This window comes from Octodon degus, unplaced genomic scaffold (genome assembly GCF_000260255.1).
Source record: "Octodon degus isolate 3935 unplaced genomic scaffold, OctDeg1.0 scaffold00086, whole genome shotgun sequence".
Lineage (NCBI taxonomy): Eukaryota > Metazoa > Chordata > Mammalia > Rodentia > Octodontidae > Octodon > Octodon degus.
Window position 1 is genome coordinate 2,921,931 of NW_004524662.1, and position 26,448 is coordinate 2,948,378.

The window sequence follows — 26,448 nt, forward strand, 5'->3', positions numbered from 1 at the left end:
ACTAGCAGAATATGCCTGATATCAAGGCAGATACCCATGGAAAGCTCCATGACAGGCCAGTGCTGTGCAGGCTTTCCAGCTGCGCCCACTCCACAGGGTTCTAGGAAGAGGATTGTAGGGGTGTACTAAATTCTGCAGCATAACTGAAACCTTGGAGAAATCACTGATTTGACCCAGGCCTGCCCTATTCAGGATGAGTTAGGAAGGAGGTTGGTGGATAGAAAGGATGTTCTTCGGTAAGAAATAGGTGATGGAGCCAAAGGAGTGACCCCCAAGGCTTTTGCTTGAACAACCTTGGAGGTACAGATATCAGCCTTTTCCTCACCAGAGAGGAGTCCACAGACTTCTTCTAGGCAGTGCAGTGTGTCCAGCAAAGAAGGCACAGCAGTGGGTGTGTATGAAAGGGTGGAAGTAGGAGAGGCAGGTAGGACCTCTGCACCCCTAGGAGCCCAGCCTAGCTTTGGACTAGAGCAGGGAATGCTGTGTGCACATGAGGCCTATGCCAGCCCTTGGAGGAAACCACCCTAGTTTCAGGGAGACCAGCAAAGCCCACCTCAGACCCCTGATCCTGGCACCACTCAGAGCCCCTACCCACCACCTGCTGGGTGGCTTTGGTTCCTAGTGGTGCTCCTGCTGGAGGAAACCAAGGTGGGAGAGATACAGGGGGCTAGTGCTCCAGATCCTGCCATGGGAGCAGAAAACTGACAATGAACTTTTAAATATTTCAAACCTCTGAAAGCACTTTGATGTGCTGGACCTTACTTGAATTTCAAAAACTCTTTCTCAAAGAATTATCTCCATCATTAAATGGCTCTGAAACTTGATGGTGTGTGTAGGACATCCTGCTACATTCCGGATCACGTGGCATGGTTTCCCCCATGCAGGACACAGGTCTGTCTGAGATGTGGCTCTAGACAAGGTCCGCATTCTGCTTTGCCCTCTCTTTTCTGTCCTTCACTTAGCCCAGCATTGCCTCCGCTTGCTGTTCCCTGGACACCACATTGACCTAAACACAACTGTTAGGATCTCAATTCTTCCTGAGAGTGCCCCCCCCCAAGGAAATTCCTGGGGGAGAAGAGCACAGAGCCTGATTTGGTACCTGTCTTTAGCAATGTTGGCCGCAGGCCATCACCTTGGGAAAGAAAAGAGAATGTAGGGTTGTCTGTCCCCAGGTTGCTGCAGAGACCTGGGCAAACACGGGCACACAGGAGTTCCAGGGTCTGCTGAGCTTTCCCCAATCCTGATAATGGAGACAGGTGGGGAGGAAAACGAATGTGAGTGTAGAAGCTGACTTTGCATTGAGGAAGCACAGAGCACACTTCAAGGAAAGGATCAAAATCTTAAGCAAATAAACAGAACAACTTCCCGGCTATAAATTGCTATTAATGAACAAGGAGCCTAGACGGCTGAATAGTTCAAAACTGCCTGTTCATTATCAGGAGCTCCTTCATTACAAGGGGGAGAAAGAAAATGTGGAAACAAAACACAAATTCGAGAAGCCTTCTTGACAGGCCTCCAGAGTGTCCAGGACGCAACCAACGGGCAGGAAGCACTCCACCCTCCAGCCCCCAACACGCTGGGAAAATTCAAAGAGCCAAAGAGAAAGAAAAACAAAAGCAAATAACAAAAATATTTAAAATCCAAGGGGAAAGGACGAAATTGGTATCAAAATCCATGCCAGGGAGGGCTCTGCCGTGTGGTCCACTAGGCTTTGGGTCCTGGCCTGGCCTGAGCAACTCGACTGGCGACCCTAGGCCCTCTGGGGAGCTGGGCCCACTGCTCCCCCTCGCCAGGCGCCCGAGGACCCTCAAGGCGCGGGGCTCACACTTGAAGCCTGGGAACACGCAGACAGGAAACCCACTTCCTCCTAAGCAGTTTCTTGCTTGCAGGATGAGAGGCGCCCAATTGAAGCAGAATGATCCTCATCTACTAATATCCAGCGTGGCCACAAAGCGCCTGGCCATTTACGCCGCCACTTTAAACAAAGATATTTGGTTATTCCCGGGGAAGCAAGTGCACTTTTGCATGGCTGAGCTCCGGGCGGAGGCAAGCCCAGCCGCAGCTCATCCTCCCGCCACGCTGGGCCGCCCGCGTCAGGGTGCTCGCCCCCTCCTGGCCAACCGGTTCTCCAGGGCTGGGGAGAATCAGGCCCCCGGGACCACAAACCTGAGGACTTCCACTGCTCTCCCGTCCCTTGAAGGGGAAAAGAGCAGGCTCTAGGGGTGGGACTGGGATGGCCTCATAAAGTCAGCTTCTAGCCCGGAATCCCACGAGGTCGGGCAATGGGAGAGGGTCAGGGACACCAGGTTTGTTCCTGATGGGACAACTTCAGGACTGGATCCTCACGTTAGCTCCCCTCTATCTTCGCAGCCCTGGAGGCCCTGCTGCACGCCTCGGCGGCGGGAGGGGTGGGGAAAGGAGCGAGGGTGTTGGGGGGTGTGGTGCGGTGCGGGGGCCTGGCCCGCCGAGAAGCTCGAGCTGGGGGGTGGGGTGGGCGGGTGGCGCGGGGATCCGCGACAACCTCCCGGCGGTGGCAGTCGTTCCCTTATTCAGCTCCCCCTCCGCCCCGCTGGGAATCTCTCGGGTAAGGGGAAAGGGGGCGGAGAGCAGAGGTGTCCCTCGGACGGCGGCAGAAGAGGCAGACAGACTGACAGACACGTAGACCAACAGTGCGGCCCTAGGGTTCCTCCCGGACTCTCGCTCGCTCATTTGGTGGCGACCGGGGCTCGGCGCAGCGAAGCCCGATGTGGTGCGGAGGCGGTGGGAAGGCGCGGGGCTGGGAGGCCGCGGCGGGAGGGAGGAGCAGCCCCGGCAGGCTCAGGTGAACCCCCAACCCTGTCCCCCATTCCCCACTCCCAAAAATCCTGTCCAGGCCCGGGGAACCCCGACCACTTCGGAGAGTGGTTCCACTTTGTAACTCCTCAAGTTGGTGGCAAAGCAGCATTCACCTTCCTTCTTCCCCACCGTCCCTCCTCCTGGGCTACTCTCCACCCCACCTCCTGCCCTCCCCGCTCCCGGTTCCCTCCGCCTTCCCCTCCCTCGCCGCCTCCCCGCGCGCCTCCCGCACCCCACAAAAAAATGGGGATGGGGTGTGCAGGGGAGGGGGAAGAAATGCTTCGGTTCTCTCTCTCTCTCTCTCTCTCTCTCTCTCTCTCTCTCTCTCTCTGATCTAAAAATCCTGACAAGTGAAACTTAAAGGTGTTTACCTTGTCATCAGCATGTAAGCTAATTATCCGGGGCAAGATGTAGGCTTCTATTGTCTTGTTGCTTTAGCGCTTATGCCCCGCCTCTGGTGGCTGCCTAAAACCTGGCGCCGGGCTAAAACAAACGCGAGGCAGCCCCCGAGCCGCCACTCAAGCCAATTAAGGCGGACTCGGTCCACTCCGTTACGTGTACATCCAACAAGATCGGCGTTAAGGTAACACCAGAATATTTGGCAAAGGGAGAAAAAAAAAAAGTAGCGAGGCTTCGCCTTCCCCCTCTCCCTTTTTTTTCCTCCTCTTCCTTCCTCCTCCAGCCGCCGCCGAATCATGTCGATGAGTCCAAAGCACACGACTCCGTTCTCAGTGTCTGACATCTTGAGTCCCCTGGAGGAAAGCTACAAGAAAGTGGGCATGGAGGGCGGCGGCCTCGGGGCTCCGCTGGCGGCGTACAGGCAGGGCCAGGCGGCACCGCCGGCTGCGGCCATGCAGCAGCACGCCGTGGGGCACCACGGCGCCGTCACCGCCGCCTACCACATGACGGCGGCGGGGGTGCCCCAGCTCTCGCACTCCGCCGTGGGGGGCTACTGCAACGGCAACCTGGGCAACATGAGTGAGCTGCCGCCCTACCAGGACACCATGCGGAACAGCGCTTCGGGCCCCGGATGGTACGGCGCCAACCCAGACCCGCGCTTCCCGGCCAGTAAGTGAGGCCGCCCCGCCGCGGGGCCGCGGGCTCAGCACAGGAGGGCGCGGCGCCTATGGGCTGCGCGCTGGACAGGCAAGGGTGGGCTGCAGGCAAGGGCGCCGGGGAGTTGGGTACGGGAACTTGGAAGTCTTTCCCCTGCTGGGCTGGGGGGCGGGCTGTCCAAGAAGAGACGCTTGGTAGCACTGGGATCCTGCGGACAGGTGCTGATACTCAGTACCTCCAGGCGCTGCTAAGTGGGAGCTTTGCTCAGCGGGAAGACCTCCGAGGGCCGAGGGAGGCCCCCCAAGCTGAGCTACAGGATCCAGGGCGCGCAGGGTGCGGCGAGGCAGGGCCTGGCTGGGAGAAAGGCGGCCCGGCGGGATGCACTGGAGCTCCCGGCCCGGCGCGCTCTCCAGCGAAGTCTGGACGGGTTGGAGGTTGCTCGGCGCCAGAGGGGGCTCTAAATGGGCCAAGCAGGTGCCTCCGCTGGGGCCTACATCAGAGAAGCGAGGAGGCAAAGTGTGTGAGGGTTTGAACCTTCAGAAGAGAGTACCCTCCTCTCCTAACCTTCCAAAGTTGGAGGTTTACCGTCGGATCCCAAGTCCCTGCCTGAGCTCAGTTCGCCGCCTGTGGCCAGCCAACCCCAACAGGGCTAGGGCAAAGAAGAGCGGGAGCAGCCTCTCACCCCCACCTCTCTGCGCTTTTTGGGTCGCAAGGGGAATACTGAGATGGGAGGGTGTAGCCAGGGTTGATCGGGCTGTTCCGGCACACTCTCCCACCGCCCTGCCCCGGGCAGAGCTAACGATCTCCAGCGGCTGGGCCTCACCAGCAGGCTCCAAACGGCCTAGGTGCGAAGGGCGCCGTCGGGGCGGGCCGGGCGGGCCACCAAGGGGCGCGGAAGCCCGGCCCCGGCCCCGGCCGACGCTATGCGTTTGTCGCTTACAGTCTCCCGCTTCATGGGCCCAGCGAGCGGCATGAACATGAGCGGCATGGGAGGCCTGGGCTCGCTGGGGGACGTGAGCAAGAACATGGCCCCACTGCCAAGCGCGCCGCGCAGGAAGCGCCGGGTGCTCTTCTCCCAGGCGCAGGTGTACGAGCTGGAGCGACGCTTCAAGCAGCAGAAGTACCTGTCTGCACCGGAGCGCGAGCACCTGGCCAGCATGATCCACCTGACACCCACGCAGGTCAAGATCTGGTTCCAGAACCACCGCTACAAAATGAAACGCCAGGCCAAGGACAAGGCGGCGCAACAACAATTGCAGCAGGACAGCGGCGGCGGCGGCGGCGGCGGGGGCGGCGGGGGCGCCGGATGTCCCCAACAGCAGCAGGCTCAGCAGCAGTCGCCGCGCCGTGTGGCTGTGCCGGTCCTGGTGAAAGACGGCAAACCGTGCCAGGCGGGCGCCCCCGCGCCGGGCGCAGCCAGCCTGCAAGGCCATGCACAGCAGCAGGCGCAGCAGCAGGCGCAAGCTGCCCAGGCGGCAGCGGCGGCTATCTCAGTGGGCAGCGGTGGCGCCGGCTTGGGTGCACACCCGGGCCACCAGCCCGGCAGCGCGGGCCAGTCCCCGGACCTGGCGCACCACGCCGCCAGCCCCGCAGCGCTGCAAGGCCAGGTCTCCAGCTTGTCCCACCTGAACTCTTCGGGCTCGGACTATGGCACCATGTCCTGCTCCACCTTGCTATACGGTCGGACCTGGTGAGAGGACTGGCGGCAGGCCCTAAGCCGGCGGGCCGCCTCTCCGCGCCTCCTCTGCCCGCCACACAGACCACCGTCCACCCGCTGCTCCACTCGCTCTGACTTTTCTTAAGAACCTGTCCGAGTTTAGACCAAGGAAAACTACACAAAGGCCAAACTGCTGGACGTCTTTCTTTTTTTTATTTTTTCCTATCTAAAATCTGTGGATTTTTTTTAATAGAAAAAGAAAATAAAACCAGCCAAGCAAATATTCAATTCAATTCCTTATGGAGTCTTTAAACACAGAAAGACATAGAAAAAAAAAAGCTTTGGGGGTGTCTTTTCGGTGGTCCTAAAGGGTTTTTCACGCTGGGGTGGGGCACAATTTGGAGAGGGCTCCACACTACTGTGGATCTGGACCCCAAAGACCTCGACTTGACTGGGCACACTTTTTCAGCAAGTGGACTTGCTTGTAAATACCAGGATTTTCTTTTCTTTTTTCTTTTTCTTTCTATTTTTTTTTTTTTTTTAAGAAAAGAGAACGGGAGCTGGGGAGAGGGAAGATTCTTTGACATAACCCACTCATCAATGACAGAAAGGAAGTGCCCCTTCCCAGGTGCCCTTTAGCCATTTAGGTTCAGCCCAACTATCCCCCGCCTAGAAAATTGTTTTATGTTTGATGTGAACTTGTAGCTGTAAAATCCTGTCAAAAGTTGGATTAAATGCCTAGTTTTTAGTAATCTGTACATTTTTGTTGTAAAGACAAAAAAAAAAAACCCTTCCTATTTCCAGCCCCTCACATTTTTTTAAAATGGGCATTGATAAATCTGTGTATATTATTTGGCAGTTTGGAATTTGCCACGTCAGTCTTTTTCTGTTGTAACTTATGTAGATAATTGGCTTAAATATAGTTCCTAAGAAGCTTCTAATAAATTATACAAATTAAAAAGGTTCTTTTTCTGATTAAGAACATCTTTTTGTTTTATTCTGATTTGACATTAAATGGCTTTTTTGGGGGAATTCATCTTTGGGGTGATGGGATCTGAATTGTTTGGGTTTGAGCTCAAAGGATTCTGAGTTGGCTAAGGAGGTCAGACCTAGAGTCAATGTCCCACGGGAAGAGGGAATTTTCTGTTTTAGGACTAAGGGCAACCAAATCGTGAGCGGTCCTAGACACTGGGGGAGAGCAAAGCTCAACCGCCTCTGCCAGGAGGCAGGGCAGAGAGGAAGAAAAACAGACCACATCTTCAAAGTCAGGCTTCTGTGTTTGGAAACCCAGAAACTACCTACTGTGCTCTTGAGTTGAGGCAACATTTAAAAAAACAGTGAGCCAGGACTTCCATTTGAGGGAGCACTGAATGAGTTTCATTTTTAGTAAATGAAACTTGCTTCTCTAGACTTGAACATCAAGTTAGTTGTTTCTGATCTGCCACCAAGCTCCTCCACAGTTAGAATTTAGTGGGTGGCTTTATATGAAATTGAAGTCTTTGTGGGTTTTATTTCAAAAACAGCAAACCACACTCAGGGATCTGACCCCGTACACACACTTCAGCGGCTGTGGCATGGGTCTATGCTGGACTGCCGATGCCTGCCACAGGATTTTGGGCTGTGATTACACATCTTGTTCCCACTGTTTCCAACACTGGGCTCCTACATCTTTGCAACAGAGCATCTTTTTCCTGGTCCCAGCTCTTCCACCTCCTCCCAACCCCAGCAAAAAAAAAAAAAAAAAAAAAATCATTTTACTTCTTTTCTTGTAATTTCTACTTTCCTAGTCTGAGATCTCAAGATATATGTGTTGGGAGAACCATCAAGACTGCTATGAGGGGTGAAGACTGGCTGTGATGGAAGGAGTGGCTGTAGACAGAAAAGTCAGTGGTTTTGATGGGCTGTTATCCCTTGATAAGCCTACAAAGGGCAGGCAGTCCAGTAGGCTGCAGACAGATCCCTCCAAGCACTTTCCTTTAGACCTGGAAGGTTTGTTTGGGGGTTGATTCTTCTTTGGCTTCCCATCTAGACTTTCAACTAGACTTTTTCTTTCTTGCCTCCCTTCCTTTTACTTTTCTCTCTATTTCTCTCTGTCTCCAACTCCTCACCATCAGAACCACCACCACCTCCAAAGGCAACAGATTGGCCGCGTTCTTGGCTGCATCTAACAGTCCTCTTCCCCAACTTCTAGGGATCTTCCCTCCAGGGATAGCTTAGAACTGGAGGTCAGGAAGGGCTTTCTTCCAGCAGAAACCAGGCCTGCATACTGTAGTTCAGCTTGCGATATCTTGAAGAGACCTGGAGATTTTGGAAGGATGGTTAGTTGGGTCTAGTGAGTGTGCTGATTTATACTTACTGTACAAAAATCAGGAAAGTTTGAGCACCTGTGTTACAATGCATGGTGACTGGTCTGAGATCTCCTGAGGCCAGGAATATAGGTGGCCTAGGCACCTAGGCACTCAGGAGTAAGGGAGGCGGGCACTGTGGTAGCTGTTTGGCCCTACTACCCGGATTCTGTGAGGTGGGAGATTGGCTCCAACCACCACAAAGCTGCACAAGCCTGGATGCTCAGGGCTTGGGTGGGTGGAGCAGGGCTGCAGCCCAGGGACTGCCCCTTCCCTTCCCACATTTACTGCCCACCCCCAAGCAGCTCCCCCGAGTCACAATTTCAGCGTGTTGTGTGGTTCTCTTGGCCTTATCACCCCGTGGTGCTGGGTGGACTTTCTAACAAACACATTCTTCTTCCCGCCGCCGGCTTAGTTTGAAGTCTGTTTACTTGTCCCGAGAAAAGGTGAATTTGGCTGGGTCTGAGGCTAGGACCTAGAAAAACAGGGCCTCGGCCTCTTCTCCTATCAATCACTTGGGGTCCACCCATTCCTGCTCCTGGCTGGGGGATGTGTCCAGCTTCAGGGAGCAGCCAAGGAACGTGGTCTGAAGCATCTCTCTCGCTTATCTCTGCGCAGGAGGGTTCTCAGTTTGGTGACACCCTCCACCCACACAACCTGGTCCACCAGCCTCTGGGAAGCCAGTGTCCCTCCTTTCCGGGAGACCACTGTCTTGGATCTCTAGCGACCCTGGCCCAGGTGGATTCTGGCTTCCCTGGAGGGGAAATCAGCATTCTGGAAGTACCCGGCCCTGAGGTGCTGGAAAGGCAGAAAACTTCCTCCTGTGAGAACAGAACAGTTCCTCCAGAGATCCCTGAAAAACTTTGCCCCCTCGAAAATACCCCCTAACTCTCCCACTCCCGGAGTAAAGGAGATTTTGCAGACAGCATCCCACCCCCTCTTCTTTACTCTCCCCCACCCCACCCCCGCTGCCATGTAAACACGAGGACTTTCTCGAGAGCCCTGGAGAGCTGCTCTAGTGGCTTCAGGGCCTGAAACCCCAGGCTTGGCTTGTTTGATGTTTAGCATCCCAAAGCGGCTCCCCACCCCCGCCCCAGCCTGGGAACCCCGAGCTGTGGGCCGGGAAGGAAGGAAAGCAGCCCTCTCAGTTGGCGGGCCGCGCACTGGGCTGGGCTCAGGGGAGGCGAGAAGAGCCGGGCAGAGATGCCCTCGCTGGGGAGGGAGGGATCCTGGGCTGCAGCCGCCACCACGGGTCACAAGCCGGGATCCTCAAGGCTGCTAGGCTGGTGAGAGCAAGGAGTGGGTGGGGGCCGGGACAGTGGCTCGGGACAAGGCAATAACGCGGGCTCACTGGTGAAATCCAAGCCAGGCCGGGCACACTTCGCGAGAAGCTTAGAGGGCACCTAGTCTTGGGGGCCCTGAGGCTCTGCACTCCAGCCCCAGGGCCTCGCAGGAGGCAGATTTCCCCACTGCTTAGGGCTTAGCCCTTTTTCAAAGCTAGACTTGCTGGGAGTCCTCGGAGGGAGTTAAGATCCTCCTGGGCCTGGGCCAGGGAGCAGCAGTGGCAGTGCCCGAATCTGGCATCGCAGTCTCTCTGGGAAGAATCCTCAGCTTTGAGAAGCCGCACACGCCCCGAGGGCGCGCTCCACCGCGTCCGGGCATCCGTGCCGGGCTCGCTCCAGGCACCAGTACACACGAGGTGGCGCGAGTCTCTTCTCAGGCTCGGGCAATCCGAGACGAGAGGAAATGAGAGCGAGATTTTCTGACTTCCACCTCATTAGGGACCAGGTAAGGTCGATGCTTTTTCTATTATGTCTTTATCTTAAAAGTGGGTCAATTTAAAATAAGGGGAAAAAAATTCCAGGAGATGTGTGAACTATGCTGATAAAGACTGACCCCCCTTCCCGAACTAAAGCAAGCCAGGCAGACATTCATTTTCTATAAACAAGAAGAGTTGTGAGAAGCTGCCTTGAATTTTGATCGGATGTCTACGGTCCCCCTAGACGTAGCCCCCCTCCCAGCCCCCACCCTCCAATTATTAGAGTGAGGAAGCGGAGTGAGCGGGCGATTTTATTTGTGCAGCGCTAGGAAGCCCACTGGGAAATGTGAATCTGCGATGACACAATTCGTAGAGGCTTTGCTGGTTTGTTTGACACAGCTTCCTTTATAAACGGAATGAAGGGGCACATGGGTATTGGGATGGATGAGGCCCGAAGTTTTCCTGCTTGCTAGATCCCACTTGGGGATGGGAAACACTGCCTTGCCCTCCTGGCTGCTTGATTTGCTTCCTTGTGCATTTGTGTTGGGGCTTGAGGCCACCTAGGAGTCCCAATCTGGGACCTTGCCACAAATTGGAGCCCAGAAAGTTTTCTGGAGTCTCCTCAGTGAGAGGCATCAGAAGGAGTGGCCACAGATGAAGTGGCAGGCTGCATTTCTCTCCAACAGTGACCTAACACCCAACTTGGAGAGTGTCCCCAGCAGCCATCCCTTTCCTCCTTGGATAATGTTTCTCATGCACAGCCTCTCTGCTTCCTAAACACTTATTACCTTTGTTATTGTGACTTGTGGCAAAGTTTTGGCAAGTGTGAGGTTTCAAAATATTTCCTGTTTTATTCCTCTCTGTTACTTGCAGAAAAGTGTAATATAGATTGATCACTGTATTACTTTGCCTGAATGATAAATAAAACATAAACATAGTGGTTGCTAGGACTTGGGAAAAAGAACTCTTCCCTCTGACAAATATTGACATCTGATTCTGCTCACTCTGTGCGCAGGTACAAGTGATTGCATGTAGATGTGTGTTGATGTATGTATATATGTGTGCATTTATAGAAGCAATGTCTACCTTATACACATGTGTATGTTTCTTATACTTTTTGAGATTTCAACAAAAATTCATATATAATTGGATTTTATAGAACCTATTAGATTAAAAAAAAGATGATTAAGATATAGCCTCAATTAAGATATAATCCAAAGTTAGTTCCCTTAGAAATAAAAAACAAACTTTAGTTTTGCCCACTTCAAGTCGGAATATGTATTTAGTGTCATGGGAAATTCTGGAGAGCTAATTATGCTGGAGAATATTAAAAGTTGTTCTGAAAGAATTTGAAGTTGGTGCCTGAGACACAGCTATGGATGAGACTTCCTGAAACAATTGATAACAAGAATTGTTCTCCCATGCTGAACTTACATTATCCACAAATAGACGTGTTCGTATGAACACTACTGCTCAGCTAGCAGAAACTAAGCTAATAAAAAGGGAAATGTTTCTGCTCCCCATATATAGCAAAAGTCCTCCTTATTTTGGCCTTTGCATGGCAGCAGAAATAAGAGAGCAGGTCTGAGTGCTGTCACACAAGAAGAAAGACACACACACACACACACACACACACACACACATTTCACATGTTGGGGGAATCCTGTCTTTGATTTCCCGATGGTAGTTATCAGTAACAGCAGGTTATTACTCCATGTGTTAAACATTGCAATTTTGGGGGGTGATTGTTGATAATTTCATTTCTAGAAAACCAGAGATATCAAATCATGAAAAGTGTCCTCAGATACCTTTCTCCTGTCCCTGTGCACTGGAGTCATTCTGTGCAAAGTCACCCAGAACCAGGCAGTCTTCAGCTGGCCTTCTGTTCTCCCTCCTAGTGATGCTGCTCAAAAGGTCCAAAGCTTTAGGAAAACAAGGATATCTTTGGCCCGTGTTCTGCTGACTTACCTGATCTCCTGGCACACACTCAGCTGAGTGCCTGTGAAGATGTAAACCTGGGAATTATCCTAACGACAAGAAGAGGACTAAGCTGGTTCCTCTGAGCTCAATGCTGGCTCTGCCCTAACTCAGAACTCCTGGACAATGTTTAATGACTGACTACGCCTATGTGGAGTGTGAGCCTTGGAAATGCATCCTGAGAACCAAGTCCCAAAACAGACTTGTAGTGACAGGTTTTTTTTTTTTTTTTTTTTTTTTTTTTTTTTTTTTCAGAGGAGATTCCAGCCTCAGAAGAGAAAATCTCTCCTTGCCTGGCCACTCCAAGGTGCCTCAAGGTCTGCAAGCCTGGATGGGGGAGGAGGTTGCTGGGCTGAGACAGCTTTCTCCTTCCCTTGCTCTGACTGGGTTTCAGGAAGAGTCATAGGCCCTCACTTCACAGGTGTGCACATATTCTCATCTCTAGCCAGGCCAGATAGAAGATATAGTTGGTTCATTATCACCCACAGACCTGCAGTCTTAGCTGGAGTATTGATTCGTGCTCCCTGGCAGCTCTACTGAGGCAGAGAGGCCCAGGAGCAGTAAATCCCCAAAGCATTGAGTTGTATTACACTCACATCTCATAAAGCAGGCAAAGCTCACATGCCTCTCTACACATCCACATAGACTACTGGTTTCATACTGAAGTCAAACAGGAGAGCCTCCAGCAAACAAGTAACCAAAAAACCAACTCACACTTAGCCCATAATGCAGCCCTGGATGGGAATAGAGAAAATCTTCGAGACCTGTGGTAGTGTAAAAGTGCCTTGGCATTAACCTTCCTGTGTGAACAATTTTTGAACAATTGCAATGTCACACTAGCACAAACTAGCTGTTGAACGACTCTTGATATGACTAAATACTTAGATCTGTTAGTTGTTTGTCTCTGAATGCTGGAGATTTTCATGTGTGTGGTACTCCTCATTGGAACACCAGAAGAGGAGCGGTTTGGAAAGGACACAGGGAAATGGGCCTGGTAAAAAGTGTCTGGGGTTCCCCTTGTGACAGCTGATGTGCTGGTTGTAGCCGGGTCAGAGGTTGGGGTGGCTGGATGCGTGTGTGCTGCGGGTGTGTAGTATTTAAGGCATAGGCTAATGGAGAGAGCCTGGGGATGGCTGGGAGGTGGTGTGTGTACCACGTCTGAGCTTTGGGCTGGTAACACAATGGCCACGTAATTATCTGGCTGAAACATGCTCAAATGGCAAAAAGTTGCAAAATAGATCGACCTCCCTGAAAAGAGAGGGAGCTGGTTTCAGAGGTCTGCAGCCATCATCCTTTTTTCAATACATTTTAAACAAGAGGATCTAGGGAGTGATTCTGATTCAATACACATAATCAGTTTGCAAGTCTTATTTCCATTTGAAAACAGGGCCATTTGCAATCATAAGAGCTGGACACGCTGGCTGAAAGATACAGAGCACATTCCGAGCAGATGATGGGTGACAGGATCCCTAGGCAAGCACTAAATATTTTCTTCAGGCTTCAGACCTGTGTGTCTTTAGTCGCAATGTATTTTAAATGGAATATTCCTGTTGAATATATAACTTAATTGCTTAGAAAATCGAAAGAGACTCCGTGGTTGGGAGGAAAAAACAGCCAGAAAGGTGACAGAACAACCACATTGATTGTGCTTCTTCTCCGGCTGCCTAACAGTCTTGTAATGAAGAATGGACTGGGTAAAAAAGATTTGATGAAAAATTCGAGTTTATTTTTAAAGGAAGTCCGCCAGAGATTTTGCTTGGGGCTAAAGTTTGCAACCTGGAGCCCTACAGCTCCTACCTGAAGTGGGGGGCTATTGGGGAAGCTGAGGGACGGACCTGCAGAGCCAGGAAGAAAGCCCAAGGAACAATCCCGGCCTCCCAGCTCCATGGCCAAAGTCTTGGGGACCCTTCGTGGCCCTGCGGTTCCAAATTGGTTGTCAGGGTCTCTATGGGAAGTGTGGGCACTTGAAATCGTGAGCTTTTTTATGGTCTCTCGTGGAAACTTTGGTTTCCAGGATTAAGAGAAGCATCTGTCGGCACCCTCCCCCTTCCTGCCCAGAGTGCCCTCCCTTTCCTAACCCAACCCCCAACCCTTAACCCACCCCTCCCCCCATCCTGAGGCCTCACCCCGCCTGCCCGCTTCTTCTTCACCGACGCCACAGCCGCAGTCTCTCCACTCACTCTATCCCACGTCGCCCCCAGCCCGCCCCACCCCAGCCGGTGATTCCATCCGGTTCCCGCGCGAGGAACGGCCTCTGCCGCGCCGCCTGCCGACCGGGCCACCAAACCTTCGGGAAACCACACAAATTTTGCGTTTGCCTGGTGTGCGCGAGAGTAGGAGTTTCCCGTGAATTTTGATCTGTTTATTCACGTGAACACAAGGATATTAAATGACTCGCTTGCGACAGTGATGCAAACTCTAACCTGAAGCGAACGTTTACAAAAAAAGATGAGAGTAATCTTTGAGGAAAAGAAAGAAAGAAAGAAAGAAAGAAAGAAAGAAAGAAAGAAAGAAAAAGGAAAGGAAAGGAAAGGAAAGGAAAGGAAAGGAAAGGAAAGGAAAGGAAAGGAAAAGAAAAGAAAAGAAAGGAAAAGAAAAGAAAAGCTCAGCAACTGCTGCTGTTTCTCTAGCAAGTTTTCTTAAGGAAAAGTGAGGTTCCTCTGCTCCTCCGATAACAGCGTCTAGTGACCTACCTAGTAAAACCTCAATCTAAATAGTAGAATATGATTAATGTTGATTCTATTTTTATTTCAAATGGGGCTTGGTTATTAACCCCAGGTTAATGGCTCCTAGACAAATGCTGTGTTTTTAAACGTTGTTGGAAAATATCAGGCCCCTGGAAGATGGTCAGCTGAGAAATGGAAAGGGGTGGGAGGCAGGTGAGTGACTGTGCTCAAATCTGTGCAGCTCCTAACCTGGCTTGCTCAATCTTCTGCCAAACTTCCTAAAAACTCCAATATCAAATAGGGAAAAACAGAGACCTCGAGGATCTAAAAGCATCCTCTCTCCCTACACCTCTCTAACATGTCCCTAACATGTTTTTCTCTCTAGAGCCTGTTCTTTGGCTAAGGGAAAGTTGTCCAGAGGCACTGTCCTCAGAGAGAAGGGCTGAGTCTCAGGCGATGCTTTCAGTAGCAGGAAAACTCTAAGCTCTGTAGTTCTGCAAATGGGGAGAACCAAACTGCCTCAACTGAAAGAAGGCAGGCTAAGACTGGGACCAGCAGGACTCAAACTGCTTGGGCACAGGATAGGGCTTTAGGCTTGGCTAGGTGGACAGAGATGGTGCACAGGCATGTGGCATGCTAGATCCACAGAAAGCCAGGACAGGCTCCCAGGACAGGAAGCTTCAGCCACCAACACTTTCCCTGAGAGCATGGTGACTGCATGACTGTTTCTAGAAGTTACGGTTGATGTGTGTGCATCCTTCCACGCTTTCCTGACACACAAGCTCAGAATCGGTAGCACAGGCTCCAGGTGCAGCTTCAGTGAAAGAGAGGAGGCCTTGGCCCAGCCTCGCTGGGGTGGTCCCCTGCCCTGACTCCCCATGTAGATATGGGAGACTCCCACTAGGACTTACAGATCATCCGCAGGAGCAGTGCAATTTTTGTATTTATAGTTTGATGTAACTTGATTATCTACTTTTTGTTTGTTTCCTTATCCTCCCTCATCTTCCATCTCTTCCTTTCAATGTCTGTGTTTTACTTGCTTTTTTGTCTAATTCCAGCCATGTAGCTGAAGTCATGCAGTCTCGCTTTGTAGGCAATTTGGTACCATTTTCCTAATGTCAGTACCAAAAGGAAAAGCGGATAAAGTGAACGGGCTAAGCTATAAAGAATGAAAGCCAGCAGGGTCCCTAGGGAAGGCCAGTTGGAAAGTAAGAAAAGCAAAGAATGGCCAAGGTCAGCCTGTCAGAGGGCAAAAAAAAAAAAAAAAAAAAAAAAGATAGAGGAAGCAAAGAGAAGCCTCAGTCTGAGAAATTCAATTAATGTCGGTCTTTGGGGAGGAAGGAGAGCAGCGCCCGCCTAAGGCACACACCTAGGACGGACAAGCAGCCAGTGGAATGGGAGGAGGCAGATACAGAAGTACGGTTTGTGTGTAGCAGCCTGTTTTCGAGTCTAAGGGCAAGCTCTGCCTTTCAGTGCCCGGCCTTAAGAGTAGGGACCGTCTTGATAGAGCACATGTGATCGCTGTGGAGCTGAGAGGTCGGGGCTGGCGTTTATCTCCCCTGCTTCATCTTGTTCCTTCTGTTTGGACAGCTCCAGGCTCCGAACTCGTGGATTTACAATTTTGAGGGGTCCTGGAGTCCAAGGGTGCGTCACAGAAAGAGAGAGAGAGAGAGAGAGAGAGAGAGAGAGAGAGAAAGTATCTTCTGGGAGCCTTCCTAAAAGCAGATAAAATTTCTTTCTCGGACACGTGTCCCGCCCTCCTTCCGGCTGTTGAGAGAAAGGCCATTGGAAAAAGGGGAGCTTTCTAGTTTTCCCGACCCTGGACGCCGGACAGCGCCCCCTTTAGACCCCATAAGCGTTGCCTAGAAGGAGGCGCTACGTGTAGGGGCCCCAGCTGCTTAGGAGCACAGAGGGGCAACTCTGCTGTATCTAGCAACAAATCCTAGGCCGGCCCTCAATTTCGCGCCCTCAGTAACTTTCCAGCATAGAAAGCGGGTTCCGGGGGTCGAGCCCTTACGGGACTGCCGGCCCTGCGTGTTTCTGCAGGCAGCCCCCGCCCCAACCTAGTTTGCAGGGTTGGAGCCCAGCGACGGCGGCGCAGCAGGAGGCCGGACTCGCAGGGCTCCTGGGGGCTTGGAGGAAGCCCCCGCCTCATCCCCAACCTGAGGTCCCAAGGCCCTTCCTTTTCAGAGGGTCGCACACACTGTGATACGTTTTAGCCGACTCCAACTCTTTGAGAGCCCCAGCATGACTCCGGGCTGCAGTTGTCCGCGCCGCCGCAGAGCACGTTTGCGACGCTTCACGGGCGGCGAGGCCAGGGCTCCGTCTGCACTTGGCAGGGGCAGGCGCGGGAGGTCGCGGAGGGGACCGCTACTCCGCTCCCGTAGGGAGAGTGTGGCCGTCCCTCTGCGCCATCCGCGCCCTGCGCTCCCCGGCGGCTGGGCGGCGACAGCGTCCCGAGTCCTGTCCGGCCGTGGCTCGGCCGCTGGGCTCTGCGCTGGAACCGCGGGCGCCCGGCTCGGAGTCAGCGCGGCCAAGTCCCGGCCGGGGCGCTCGCGTCTTTCCTCCGCGCCCCGCGCGCTCCCTTCCCGTCCTATTTCTCTCATAATTTTGGAGGCAGAGATTTCCATGATGGCTGTTATGTCTCCTAAATTCAAAACTGGTATCTTCAAAAGTCTTCATGTGTGCGTTTATTATTATTTTTTTTTCTCTAGCATTCAAATGAATGCGAAACCACGGATCGAATCCCGTCACTCTTTTGGGGTTAGCTTCTCCCGATATTTCACACGGAAAACAAAACTGGGTCCCTCTTATTTGTACTTGTCCTTAACCTTTGCAGCAACTGCTGTAGATGCGGCTCCGGCCCTTCTCTAATAGATTTTACCAGGGGCTGGTGACAGAGAACTGATTTCTTTTCTATTAGGGTTTAGCACATCTTTGTTGAAGGTCTGTAGAATGACCAGGGATTAGATTTGCATCTCTTAGACGCCCTGTGTGGTCTTTGTGCGAAGCTTGTAACTGTTAAAAATGACTTGTTAGGAAGCGTGTGGGCTCTCATCGCTCTCCTTTTGACAGAATGATTGCGAAATTCAGATTGGCCCTGTAGGATTTAGCCCGCGGATTCCACCTGAACCCTAAGCAATTAGACCCTAATCTCACTGCAATCATATTTGAGTTAGGATTTGTTGCACTTTGTTTACTTCAATTAAAAGCAGTGGAATATTTTTTTTCAGCTTTTAAAATGAAATCTCTAGGCACAAAACCTCAGGACTGCTTAGAAACGGTTTTGGTAGTGATGGGGCTTTCTTTTCTTGTGTGGTTTCCTGCTAGCCTTCATGCCCGTCCCCTCCCCCATTCAAATAACTCTTCTTTCTTCCCCTGTTACTCGCTAATGCCCGGATCATCTTCGCAGGGGTTGAATTCGAGTCGCCAGAGACGAACTGTGTGGAGATGACTTTCAGCTGCGAGGGGCGCCCCCAGTCCGGGAGCTCCCGCCAAGTCCCCACCCCGGCGCCTGAGCCAGGCTGGCGGCCGAGCTATTCCACCCCCGCGCGCCCGCCGACTGGCTGATCCTGCGTGCGCTCCAGGCAGTGGGCGTCTGTCCGGGTCGGTCCTCCTGTGGCGGAATGGATGCCTCTAGGCGTCTAGCTCTCACGGCACAGCTGTCCTTGGGGATCCCCTGTGGCCTCCACCCGGACTTAGCTTTGTGCGACCTGTCCCGCAGTTCAGCAGACCCCCAGGGGTGGAGGGAAAGCGTGCTGAGCTCCGCAGAGACTTCCCCTGAGCTAGCTAAGGTCCGGCGGGCATCCGTGCAGCCAGCGAGCCTTTAGGCCCGAGTGTCGAGGACAGGCCTCTTGTCCCTCCTCTAGGCTCAGACGCTCAAAGCCCAGCCCTGGATGTCCTGAGAAGGGCCAGTTGCCCAAGTCTTTAGGAGCTTGGGCATTTAACCTCGGCAGTTTTCAAGGGTCGCCTGCATTCACTATCAAGTCAGGTCACCTTAGTATTTCTTGATCTGAGAAAGTTTACTATCTTTGTTTATGTGGTAGAGTTTGTCATCTTTATTTGCCTTGTTCAGGGTACTTCTTCGTCTTGGAGACAATGTCCGGGTTTTCCTTTCTTCCATTTCGATCCATGACCGTTTTTTGCTCCCACTGTGTTTGATTCGATTCCCTAAGACACTTCACTGTGCCCAGTGGGTCTGCCGACACGGAGTGTAGGCAAGAGGAATTTTCTGACGCGGAAGTCTTCCGTGCCATTTATTTCTGCGGGGAGAAGAGGGCAACACCACTTTTTAAATCCACAAACTTTAAAATAGTAACTACTCTCATCAAGGTCACTTGTCCCAGAGAGAATATTTAAACTTTTTTTCTTTATATTTGATTCTTTTTGAAGAAAGAAAGCCAGTTTGCACCCAAACTCCATTTGTGTTTGTAACTAAAAAGATTTTAAGTGGGAATACTTTGCTGATACTAAGTATTATATAAACAAGGAGCAACACTAGCACAGTAAAGCTCTCCTCTGATTTTATCTGAGGCAAAGTGTATTTAAAATAGACCAACATCTTTGATCATTCTTATTCCTAGTTATTAATTAATAACTTGGTAATTGGTAAAGATTCACAGAAGTCAATGAAGGTTTCTGTCTTGCACTTGGGTAGAGGTGGTGGAGTACAGTGTGTGGGGAAGGGAGGGTGGGTGCAAGGCTGTCCTAATGCTCTCTTTGAGATCTACCAGGAGAAACCTTGATCTACTGATTGAGGATCTCTGCTATAAACCAATTCTGTGTGCAGCTTAGTGCAGTTTTTCATCTGTGAATAGAAACTGTATCAAAACCCTAGTGTGACCATGACAATTGGGTAATCACACACAAGGCATCTTTGCTAATGGAGAGATTCTGTAAATATGTTTCTAGTGAATACACAGATAACAGACACAGTGGAAGGGTCAGGTGCCACAAATCATAGATTACTCTGCCAAGGGTTGCCAGCCATCTGAGGCTTGGAAGGACATTAACTGCCTTTGCATTCTCAGAATACTCTCCTCAGTTCGTGATTTCACTTACTTGACCCTACTTCTGTTATTAAAAAGCTGGCAGGCACAATCAAGGGCAAGCAGGTTGGCTATCTACCCTTCTGGCAACTCTCCAGTATTCCCATTTAGCTGCCAGGAGACCAGAAGGGGAGTGAATCACTCATGTAATCCTGAGGTAGCATCTAGAAAGTACCAGAAAAACTTTAGTGGCAGAAGGCAGGTCCACCAATCAGCCCTGTTTCTGTATCTTTCACCTTTCCTGTGATACAAGCCACTGATAATTCACCCCTGAAAGGGGAAGAGGGGAATGCTCAGAGGTAACTTAGGTACAGGAGTTCTAGCAGTTTCCTTGGGAAGCAAGTTGTGAGTGCCTTATCTGATAGTGCCCATTCTGAAAACACTATAAATGGCAGCAGGATTCTCATTACTAATAGGGAGCAAAATCCGGAAATGTCCTTTATTATACAGTGGTAGGGGAAAATGAAATTTGATAGAGAATCACTCAGTGAACTCCTGACTTTTAGTATTTGCTTTTATAGAGAAATTGTTTCCAAACCCATTAGATTTAGGCACTCAACTTTCAGAGACATGTGAATTTGAAGTTATATAAAAATACTTCTTCCTGCATCAGATTGAAGCAAGTAGGTATTTGTCATAAAGGAGCATTATAAAAACAAAATACATCTTTTTCAAATATGAGTGTTCTGATCTTAAGGCTGCAAAATCTAGAAGTAACATAAAAGAATCCTAAGGATGAAGCAAGAGTTCCTCGGTTCTTTGTTGGGAAGATAGGTCATTTTTTGCTATTCCTGTGTTGTGAGTGGCTTGGGCATCTAAAGTGAGCTGGCACCACTGAAGGTGAGGCCATAACTTTTATAGTACGTTACGTGGAAAAGTACACATGCTCCACTGATGAAGTTTTCTCTGGGTGGCTCGCTCTGTGAAAGGGCTTGTAGCACTTTTTGAACAGAAAAGTACAATTCACTGAAGTATCAGTGTTCATGGAGGCTAGCAAATGTATTTTTGAAATCTATAAGATTTACTGACATTCTAAGGAATCTTTACATGTGAGATATAAAAAAACTATTTTTTTCCAAAAAGTATATTATCACATTAGTATATTCTTAAAGAATGGAGATAGACATTAGTCATCAACATTACCAAAGAAGAAAAATATTTTGAAGCCAGATGACACATTTGTGTCTCATTATTTAAATAATACCAAATGGCAGAATGATCTTCCAACTTCATTTAGGCAGAAATGAGAGAAAATGGCAGTAGCAGTGAATCAAAAAGGCCTTATTGTACAAATATGGCCCCCATCTCCTTAGCTCATAATGTAAATCGTCACTTGCTCTTGAGACGTGAGTCATTTTCATGTAACAGATTCATTTCACACCCTGAAAAACTCAAAAGCCATGTCTTTTCAGAAGTTATCAAGAACTTCCAAATGGTCTTGCCCAAGTTGAAGAAGTTGATGTATTTTTTTCTTGCTTATTGTTAGAAATCGAAATGTATGCTGATGAACACTTTTATATTGACTATCGATTCCCCACTAGGAATGTTTTTTCTTTCAAGAGAACAAGTGGAGAAAAGGAAATTCCAAATCAGGATGATTTGATAGGTGGTGACATTTCATATTCTCAAGTTTAGATATGTAAGTAACTATATTCTTTCTCTCTCTTTTTTCCTTCTCTGTATATCTGCTGTTAGTACCTTATACAATGCTTGGCACATAATATTTGCTCAATAAATATTTTCTGATTCAATTTGTGGAACACTTTCATTATTTCCCTATAATCTCTTCTGATATGTAAAATGTGAAGGTAAAAGAGTATCAGTAGCTTTTTTCTTTTTTTATGTCAATAGCATTTTAAAAATTCTAGGTGTGTTTAATTTGCAAGAGAAATGTCTTCATCCCTTACTAGTTAGCAAGAAGAGTATCTTTCACTTTCTTGCCAATGCAAGTTAAAATTGTGAGGTGACACTGCATATATATATATATATATATATATATATATATATATCCGTTCAGCCCAGCCTGGGGGTGGGGATGGTGTAGCATATAGTGCTGGGGATCGAACTGTGGTCGCCTGCAGCTGCCTAAGCTTGCCTACCCAGGTGCTTTAGACCAATAAGCTATCTCACCAGCCCCACAAAATTATTTTTAAGAATCAATTACTTGGAAAAGCCTTCAAGTTGATCTCTTATTACATTCCAGATTTAAGCCTTCTGTAAGACATGTACTATTCAAGACCTTTACCATCCTAGAGGGTAATGATCTGCTGATGTGAGATTGCACTCTAAGATCCAAGTCTTATCACTCTTTAGGAGGAAAAGGTGAGAACTTACCAGGATGGCCTCATCAATCAGAAAAAGATTTAAAAGTGAGTGTTAATTATTAATGACAATTCCACATAGGGCTACTCTGTAGAGGGTTGTCCAATGACCACAGCAGATCCACTACACAGGAGCAAGGTCTAATATTCCTGTGCTCTTAAGTCTTATTCCTCATTGAGCAGTCCTCATCCTTGAGTAGGATCCATACCCTTGGGGTACAAGGGTGTCAGTGGAGTGAAGGCACGGTGGGGGTCTTCATATTAGAAGTAGCCTCAGGCTTGGGACTTCTCATCTCTCCATTAGTCTAGACAGCTACCTCAACATTTCCTCGTCAACCTGGGGGCCTGGCTCAAGATGATTTATGTGTTAAGGAAAGAATAGAAATTTGCAACTTTGAATGTGAGTCCTTTTTCCAATGAACGTGAGTGTATTATTTTAAGTGGAAAATGGATCTAGACATCCTAGCTTCAGTGGAGCTGGGACCTGAGAAGAGATTTGCATCTGTGCAGCTTTTGGCAAGATGAGGAAGACAGGATGGAATCAAATGGAAGTAGAACCCAGTACAATCTCACTCTTCACTCTAAATTCTATTTGTTTAAATTGGGAAATTCTCTTTTGAAGCACTCACATGGTATGGAGACACTGATTGCATTTCTTATTTATATAAGGATATCTTTATAGTCGTTACAAATAACACATTGATTGTTATGTTCATTTAAATGAAGATAGCATTTCATACTGTATCACCAACTTTGCTATCAAAATTCACTGCCTTGAGAAAATGATTTAAAAAGCTGTTGGTGGAAGTAAAAATCAGGTTGCCTCAGATATTCTATTGTCAATGTATATGTAGGTTAGACATTATGGAGAAGAACTAGAGGGTATCATTCCAAGATTTGAAGACTTTTTGATAAGAAAAAAATATCTTCTGGTTGATTCATTTATTCAGTCAGCAAACATCCACTAGTGCTCATCCCAGACAAAATATTAAGCATGATATGGGTCACTGACCTTGAGGACATGCATGAAGTAACTGGAAGTCTATGCCAGAGACAGTGAATCCCAAAGAGAGAGTTTGGCAGGAGAAGAAAAGGTGATGCTGGAGTTCATTCTTGAAGGAAGAGCAGGGTTTTGTTAGATGTCTTAGGTGGAGGAAAGACAGACAAGGCCAAGAGGCAACAGGAAGATTATTATGTTGGAGTCATATAGAGTTTACATTGCTGGAGCGAGTGTAAAGAAAGTGTGGGAAGCAAAATTGAAGGGGCAAAAAAAATTCAAACCTAATCAGATATACATTTGAGAAAAGCCATGCTGTCAGCAGAGTGGAAAACAGATTGAAGGTGAGAGCCAAGTAGTCACACAGTGCGTTGACACGGTGATTGTTTTCACCCACCTGCTATGGGTAAGAGTGCTAAGAAGAAGTACCTTTTATTAAATAGTTGCAAATCATCAGAGTCTGCCAAGAACAAAGGCATAAAGATATTTCTCAAAGAAGCATTTTTTTAAAGAAAAATGACTGTTTGCACTGTAAAGATGGCTGATTAATTTGATATATTCTGCACATACCTTGGACATGCATACATTTTTTTACTTAATTGTATCATCGGCCCACATCTCAGTGACATCTCTGTTGCAGTGCTGAAAGACTGTAGAGTTGCAGAAGAGCTGCCAGGAGCCAAGGCTTTTGCCTGTAGATTAGCTTTACTTCTTAGTCCTTAAAAGACCTTGAGAAAGTCCCTGTATCACTTTAAGCCTCAGTTTCCTCCACTGTATGAAGGATTTGTGGTGCTACTTTATTTTTATTCTTCTGTGATTTGCCACTTTGCATTTAATAATCTCTCTTGACTTTTATTTTTACTCTATCTTAATGTTTTTCCACAACTTCAAAAAGAACAGAAATATTTGAAAGATAACCATTAGCTATGTTATTTGGGTACAATTCTGTCTTGGTTGACCCATATTTATTACTTTTAGTTTTATTCCTGACAAAGATAAGGACGTTGGTAGTCATTTTGAAACTGTGGACTTTGTGCTCACACAAATCACATGTCATTCTCATATGAACAAAAAGAGAGCTATATATTTACTATCAAGTTCTGCAAGGCTAAATGAATGACTTAGCCCTAATTTTTGGGTTATGGATTTTCCCGTCCAAAATTATTTCCAATTCTCGGGCCAAATAATTGCATTATGTTAGAAGGCTAACGTATGTATGACCCTTAAAATGACAGAAAGTGTGATGCTTCTCGTAATAGTGTCTTTATTTTAAATTGTATATATATTTTTGAAATTTCGTGTTATTTAATGCTTCCCCACCACCACTCAAAGGCCTGTTTACATTAGTAATATATCTTCTAGAGCTCTGGGAGTTTATAAGGTTTGTACCTACAACACAGCACAGTGCTGATACTGTGCTTCAGAGACATGCAGGGGTCCCAGGGCAAATCAAACTGTTTTTAAATGTATGACATGTGTCAAGTTAATGAAAATTCATGACTTCTCTCTGTCAGGACTTCTTGAGCTTAAATCATCACAGAAGGTGAGTGTAAAGAATCTTATTTAATTCTTTTAATTCTTGAATCCTTCCCATTGCTTGTTCTGTGTCCCATGTTTTAGAGTTTTGTTCACTTTAGCATTCTGATTATAAATATAAAAAGAAGTAAAAGTTAGCAGCATGCTCTAGATTGCTTTCTGTGCTTAAACTGTTACCCAGACATCTAACTTTTAAAAGGAAGTAGAAATGTGGCTAGAGAATGTGAGTATGCTTTATAAAACATGCAAAATCTATGCAAAGACCATATGAATACTGTTAACTTAATTGACTATTCTTGATGTTTCAGAACTGTTTTCAAATTTATATTTTAAAATTGACACGAAAATATTTCATGAAATTTTCAAAAAGCCAACATGCTATAGATTTTGAGATCAACTGTTTTTAAGTAAAAATCTATTCAGGGCAAAATAAAAGGCATTGTGCAGTGTGTGTCGGCTAAAACTGGGAACACAACAGCGTTGCAGTTAATTAGAGCCAATCAACAGGATGCTTCGCAATATTTCTCACATCAGTGCACCATCTGATCTTCATAATACAAACTTCCCACAGGCTTCATGCAACTAGGACTGGAAATAAATATTTGACTTCTTAAAATATACAATGCATTTTAAATGCCTTTTCTTTTAATTCATTTGAGGTCATTGTTATGAAAATAGGATCTTGAAAAATCCCAAGTATTCTTCTATTTGTGTTTTGGGATCATGTGAGTTATAGTTTTTGTTTTAAGTTTCTACATATTTGAATATAAGGAAAATTATTGATTTAAAAAATTTAGAACATGCAATTGAGTTATTATATATTTTATGTATGAGTATTGTACTTGAGAAATATTGCTGAACTTATACCAGACTAGGGAACACAAGAATATTAGGAATGATTAATTAATATACTACAAACAATGAACTACTACATTATAGATATTATCATATTAAAACAATACTACATACTACAGCAATATTCACATCATATATGTCTTAAAAGAATATGCAGTGCTTAACACTTCTGTCTCTACAATTCATTCAATGCCTGATTTTACCCAGAAAAGTTTAGATTTACTTTTATTTATTATATTCAAGACTTATTCTTCTAGGGAAAATATTGTCTTTGTCATATTTTCTTGATGTTCAAAATCTGTTCAATGTAAGCAACACTGTTTTCCTACCTGCATGCTACCTTTTTTTTTTTTTTTTTTTTTTTTAGGTTCTTCGTTGTCTTGTCCTCTCACATTAAAGGTAGGACTCCCTACTCTGGACCCCTGCAGGGGCTCAAAAGATTTGTGGGTGGGTTACTTATCAATATATTTAACTTGAATTAGAAAGCCATACATCTTGACAGTACCTTATTGTCAAGTTTTGTTCCCTCATGAGAGCAAATTTGTGAATAACTAGCAGATATTCTTTCTACAGACAAAACTGGTACCAATAATGAGAGAATTACCTTCCAAATAAGTCAGTGGTCCAGTCTCCAGTATTTATGAAGCACAACTCACCAATGGAGTAATTTGTTCACCAGACACTACAGGCATCTTTTGGTGAAAGAAAATATGCTATAGAAGAAAACAAAAAATAGTCTGGTTTTGACTGTTTTGCTTGTGGTAGTTTATTTTGGTCTCTGTATTTTCTTCCTCACACATCACATAAGACTTTAAAACTTTTTTCCTACTCTCTTTCAAAACAGAAAAAAAAAAAAACCACTTATTGCTAAATATTTTCTTTCTTGACAATCATGTTTCTATAGAAAGAAAAAACTAGTTTCAAGGAACTATCTTATCTGTGGCACTAAATTTTTTCTTTGTCCTGTTTTTCACACAGATTTGTGCTACTTTACTGCAGGTATCTCTTAGCTATATTTTCTTTAGAAAATTTACATTTGCTACTGCATTTCAAAGGCAAATGGCTTAGGTGACAAAAATCTTATTTAGAACACTTGTTTTACAAATCCAAAAAAAAGGTACATTAAGATGTAGAGTATTTTCACCTGAAAAAGCCTACTAAAGACATTGTCATACTTGTGTTTAAATTTTTAAAATCTGATATATTTCCCCGTCAGGATGCAGCATAAGCTATACATGTTAACTGCTCTTGTGAAAAGCAGTTTCAATAAATAATGCCCTCAAATTGGCTCTGATGCACACATTTTGATGTATAGAAATTGAAATAACAATGGTCTAAAATGCATGTTACAATGACTCTGCTTATCTCTCAAATCAGTGTTTCTTAAAGCAAATGA

At 47.4% G+C, this 26,448-nt stretch overlaps 1 protein-coding gene and 1 long non-coding RNA gene across 13 annotated transcripts in view; both read left to right on the top strand.

Moving 5' to 3' along the window:
* Positions 1 to 3,116: 3,116 nt before the first annotated feature.
* Positions 3,117 to 6,527, top strand: Nkx2-1 (NK2 homeobox 1). Its single transcript, XM_023721850.1, has 3 exons — positions 3,117 to 3,418; positions 3,518 to 3,903; positions 4,834 to 6,527. The coding sequence occupies exons 1-3, from the start codon at positions 3,279 to 3,281 to the stop codon at positions 5,583 to 5,585; spliced, it is 1,278 nt and encodes a 425-aa protein (XP_023577618.1). The 5' UTR covers positions 3,117 to 3,278; the 3' UTR covers positions 5,586 to 6,527.
* Positions 6,528 to 8,979: 2,452 nt separating this feature from the next.
* LOC111818287 overlaps positions 8,980 to 26,448 on the top strand; it is a 59,980-nt gene continuing 42,511 nt past the window's right edge. For 2 of the 12 annotated variants that reach the window (XR_002822303.1, XR_002822309.1), the window contains exons 1-5: positions 8,980 to 9,681; positions 20,904 to 20,982; positions 21,599 to 21,712; positions 24,176 to 24,204; positions 25,420 to 25,499. This is a non-coding gene — a long non-coding RNA (uncharacterized LOC111818287). Of the gene's footprint in view, positions 9,682 to 11,884; positions 11,947 to 20,884; positions 20,983 to 21,546; positions 21,713 to 24,175; positions 24,205 to 25,419; positions 25,500 to 26,448 lie in introns of all 12 variants that reach the window. The other 10 variants (XR_002822304.1, XR_002822308.1, XR_002822310.1 and 7 more) reach the window with 10 other exon arrangements.

Bases quoted from the DNA above. Each gene is read 5' to 3' on its own strand.
- Nkx2-1 (XM_023721850.1), top strand. From the start codon at position 3,279: ATGCCCCGCCTCTGGTGGCTGCCTAAAACCTGGCGCCGGGCTAAAACA. The intron at 3,419-3,517 runs GTAACACCAGAA...TTCCTCCTCCAG, and splicing joins CCAACAAGATCGGCGTTAAG to CCGCCGCCGAATCATGTCGA. The intron at 3,904-4,833 runs GTAAGTGAGGCC...TGTCGCTTACAG, and splicing joins AGACCCGCGCTTCCCGGCCA to TCTCCCGCTTCATGGGCCCA.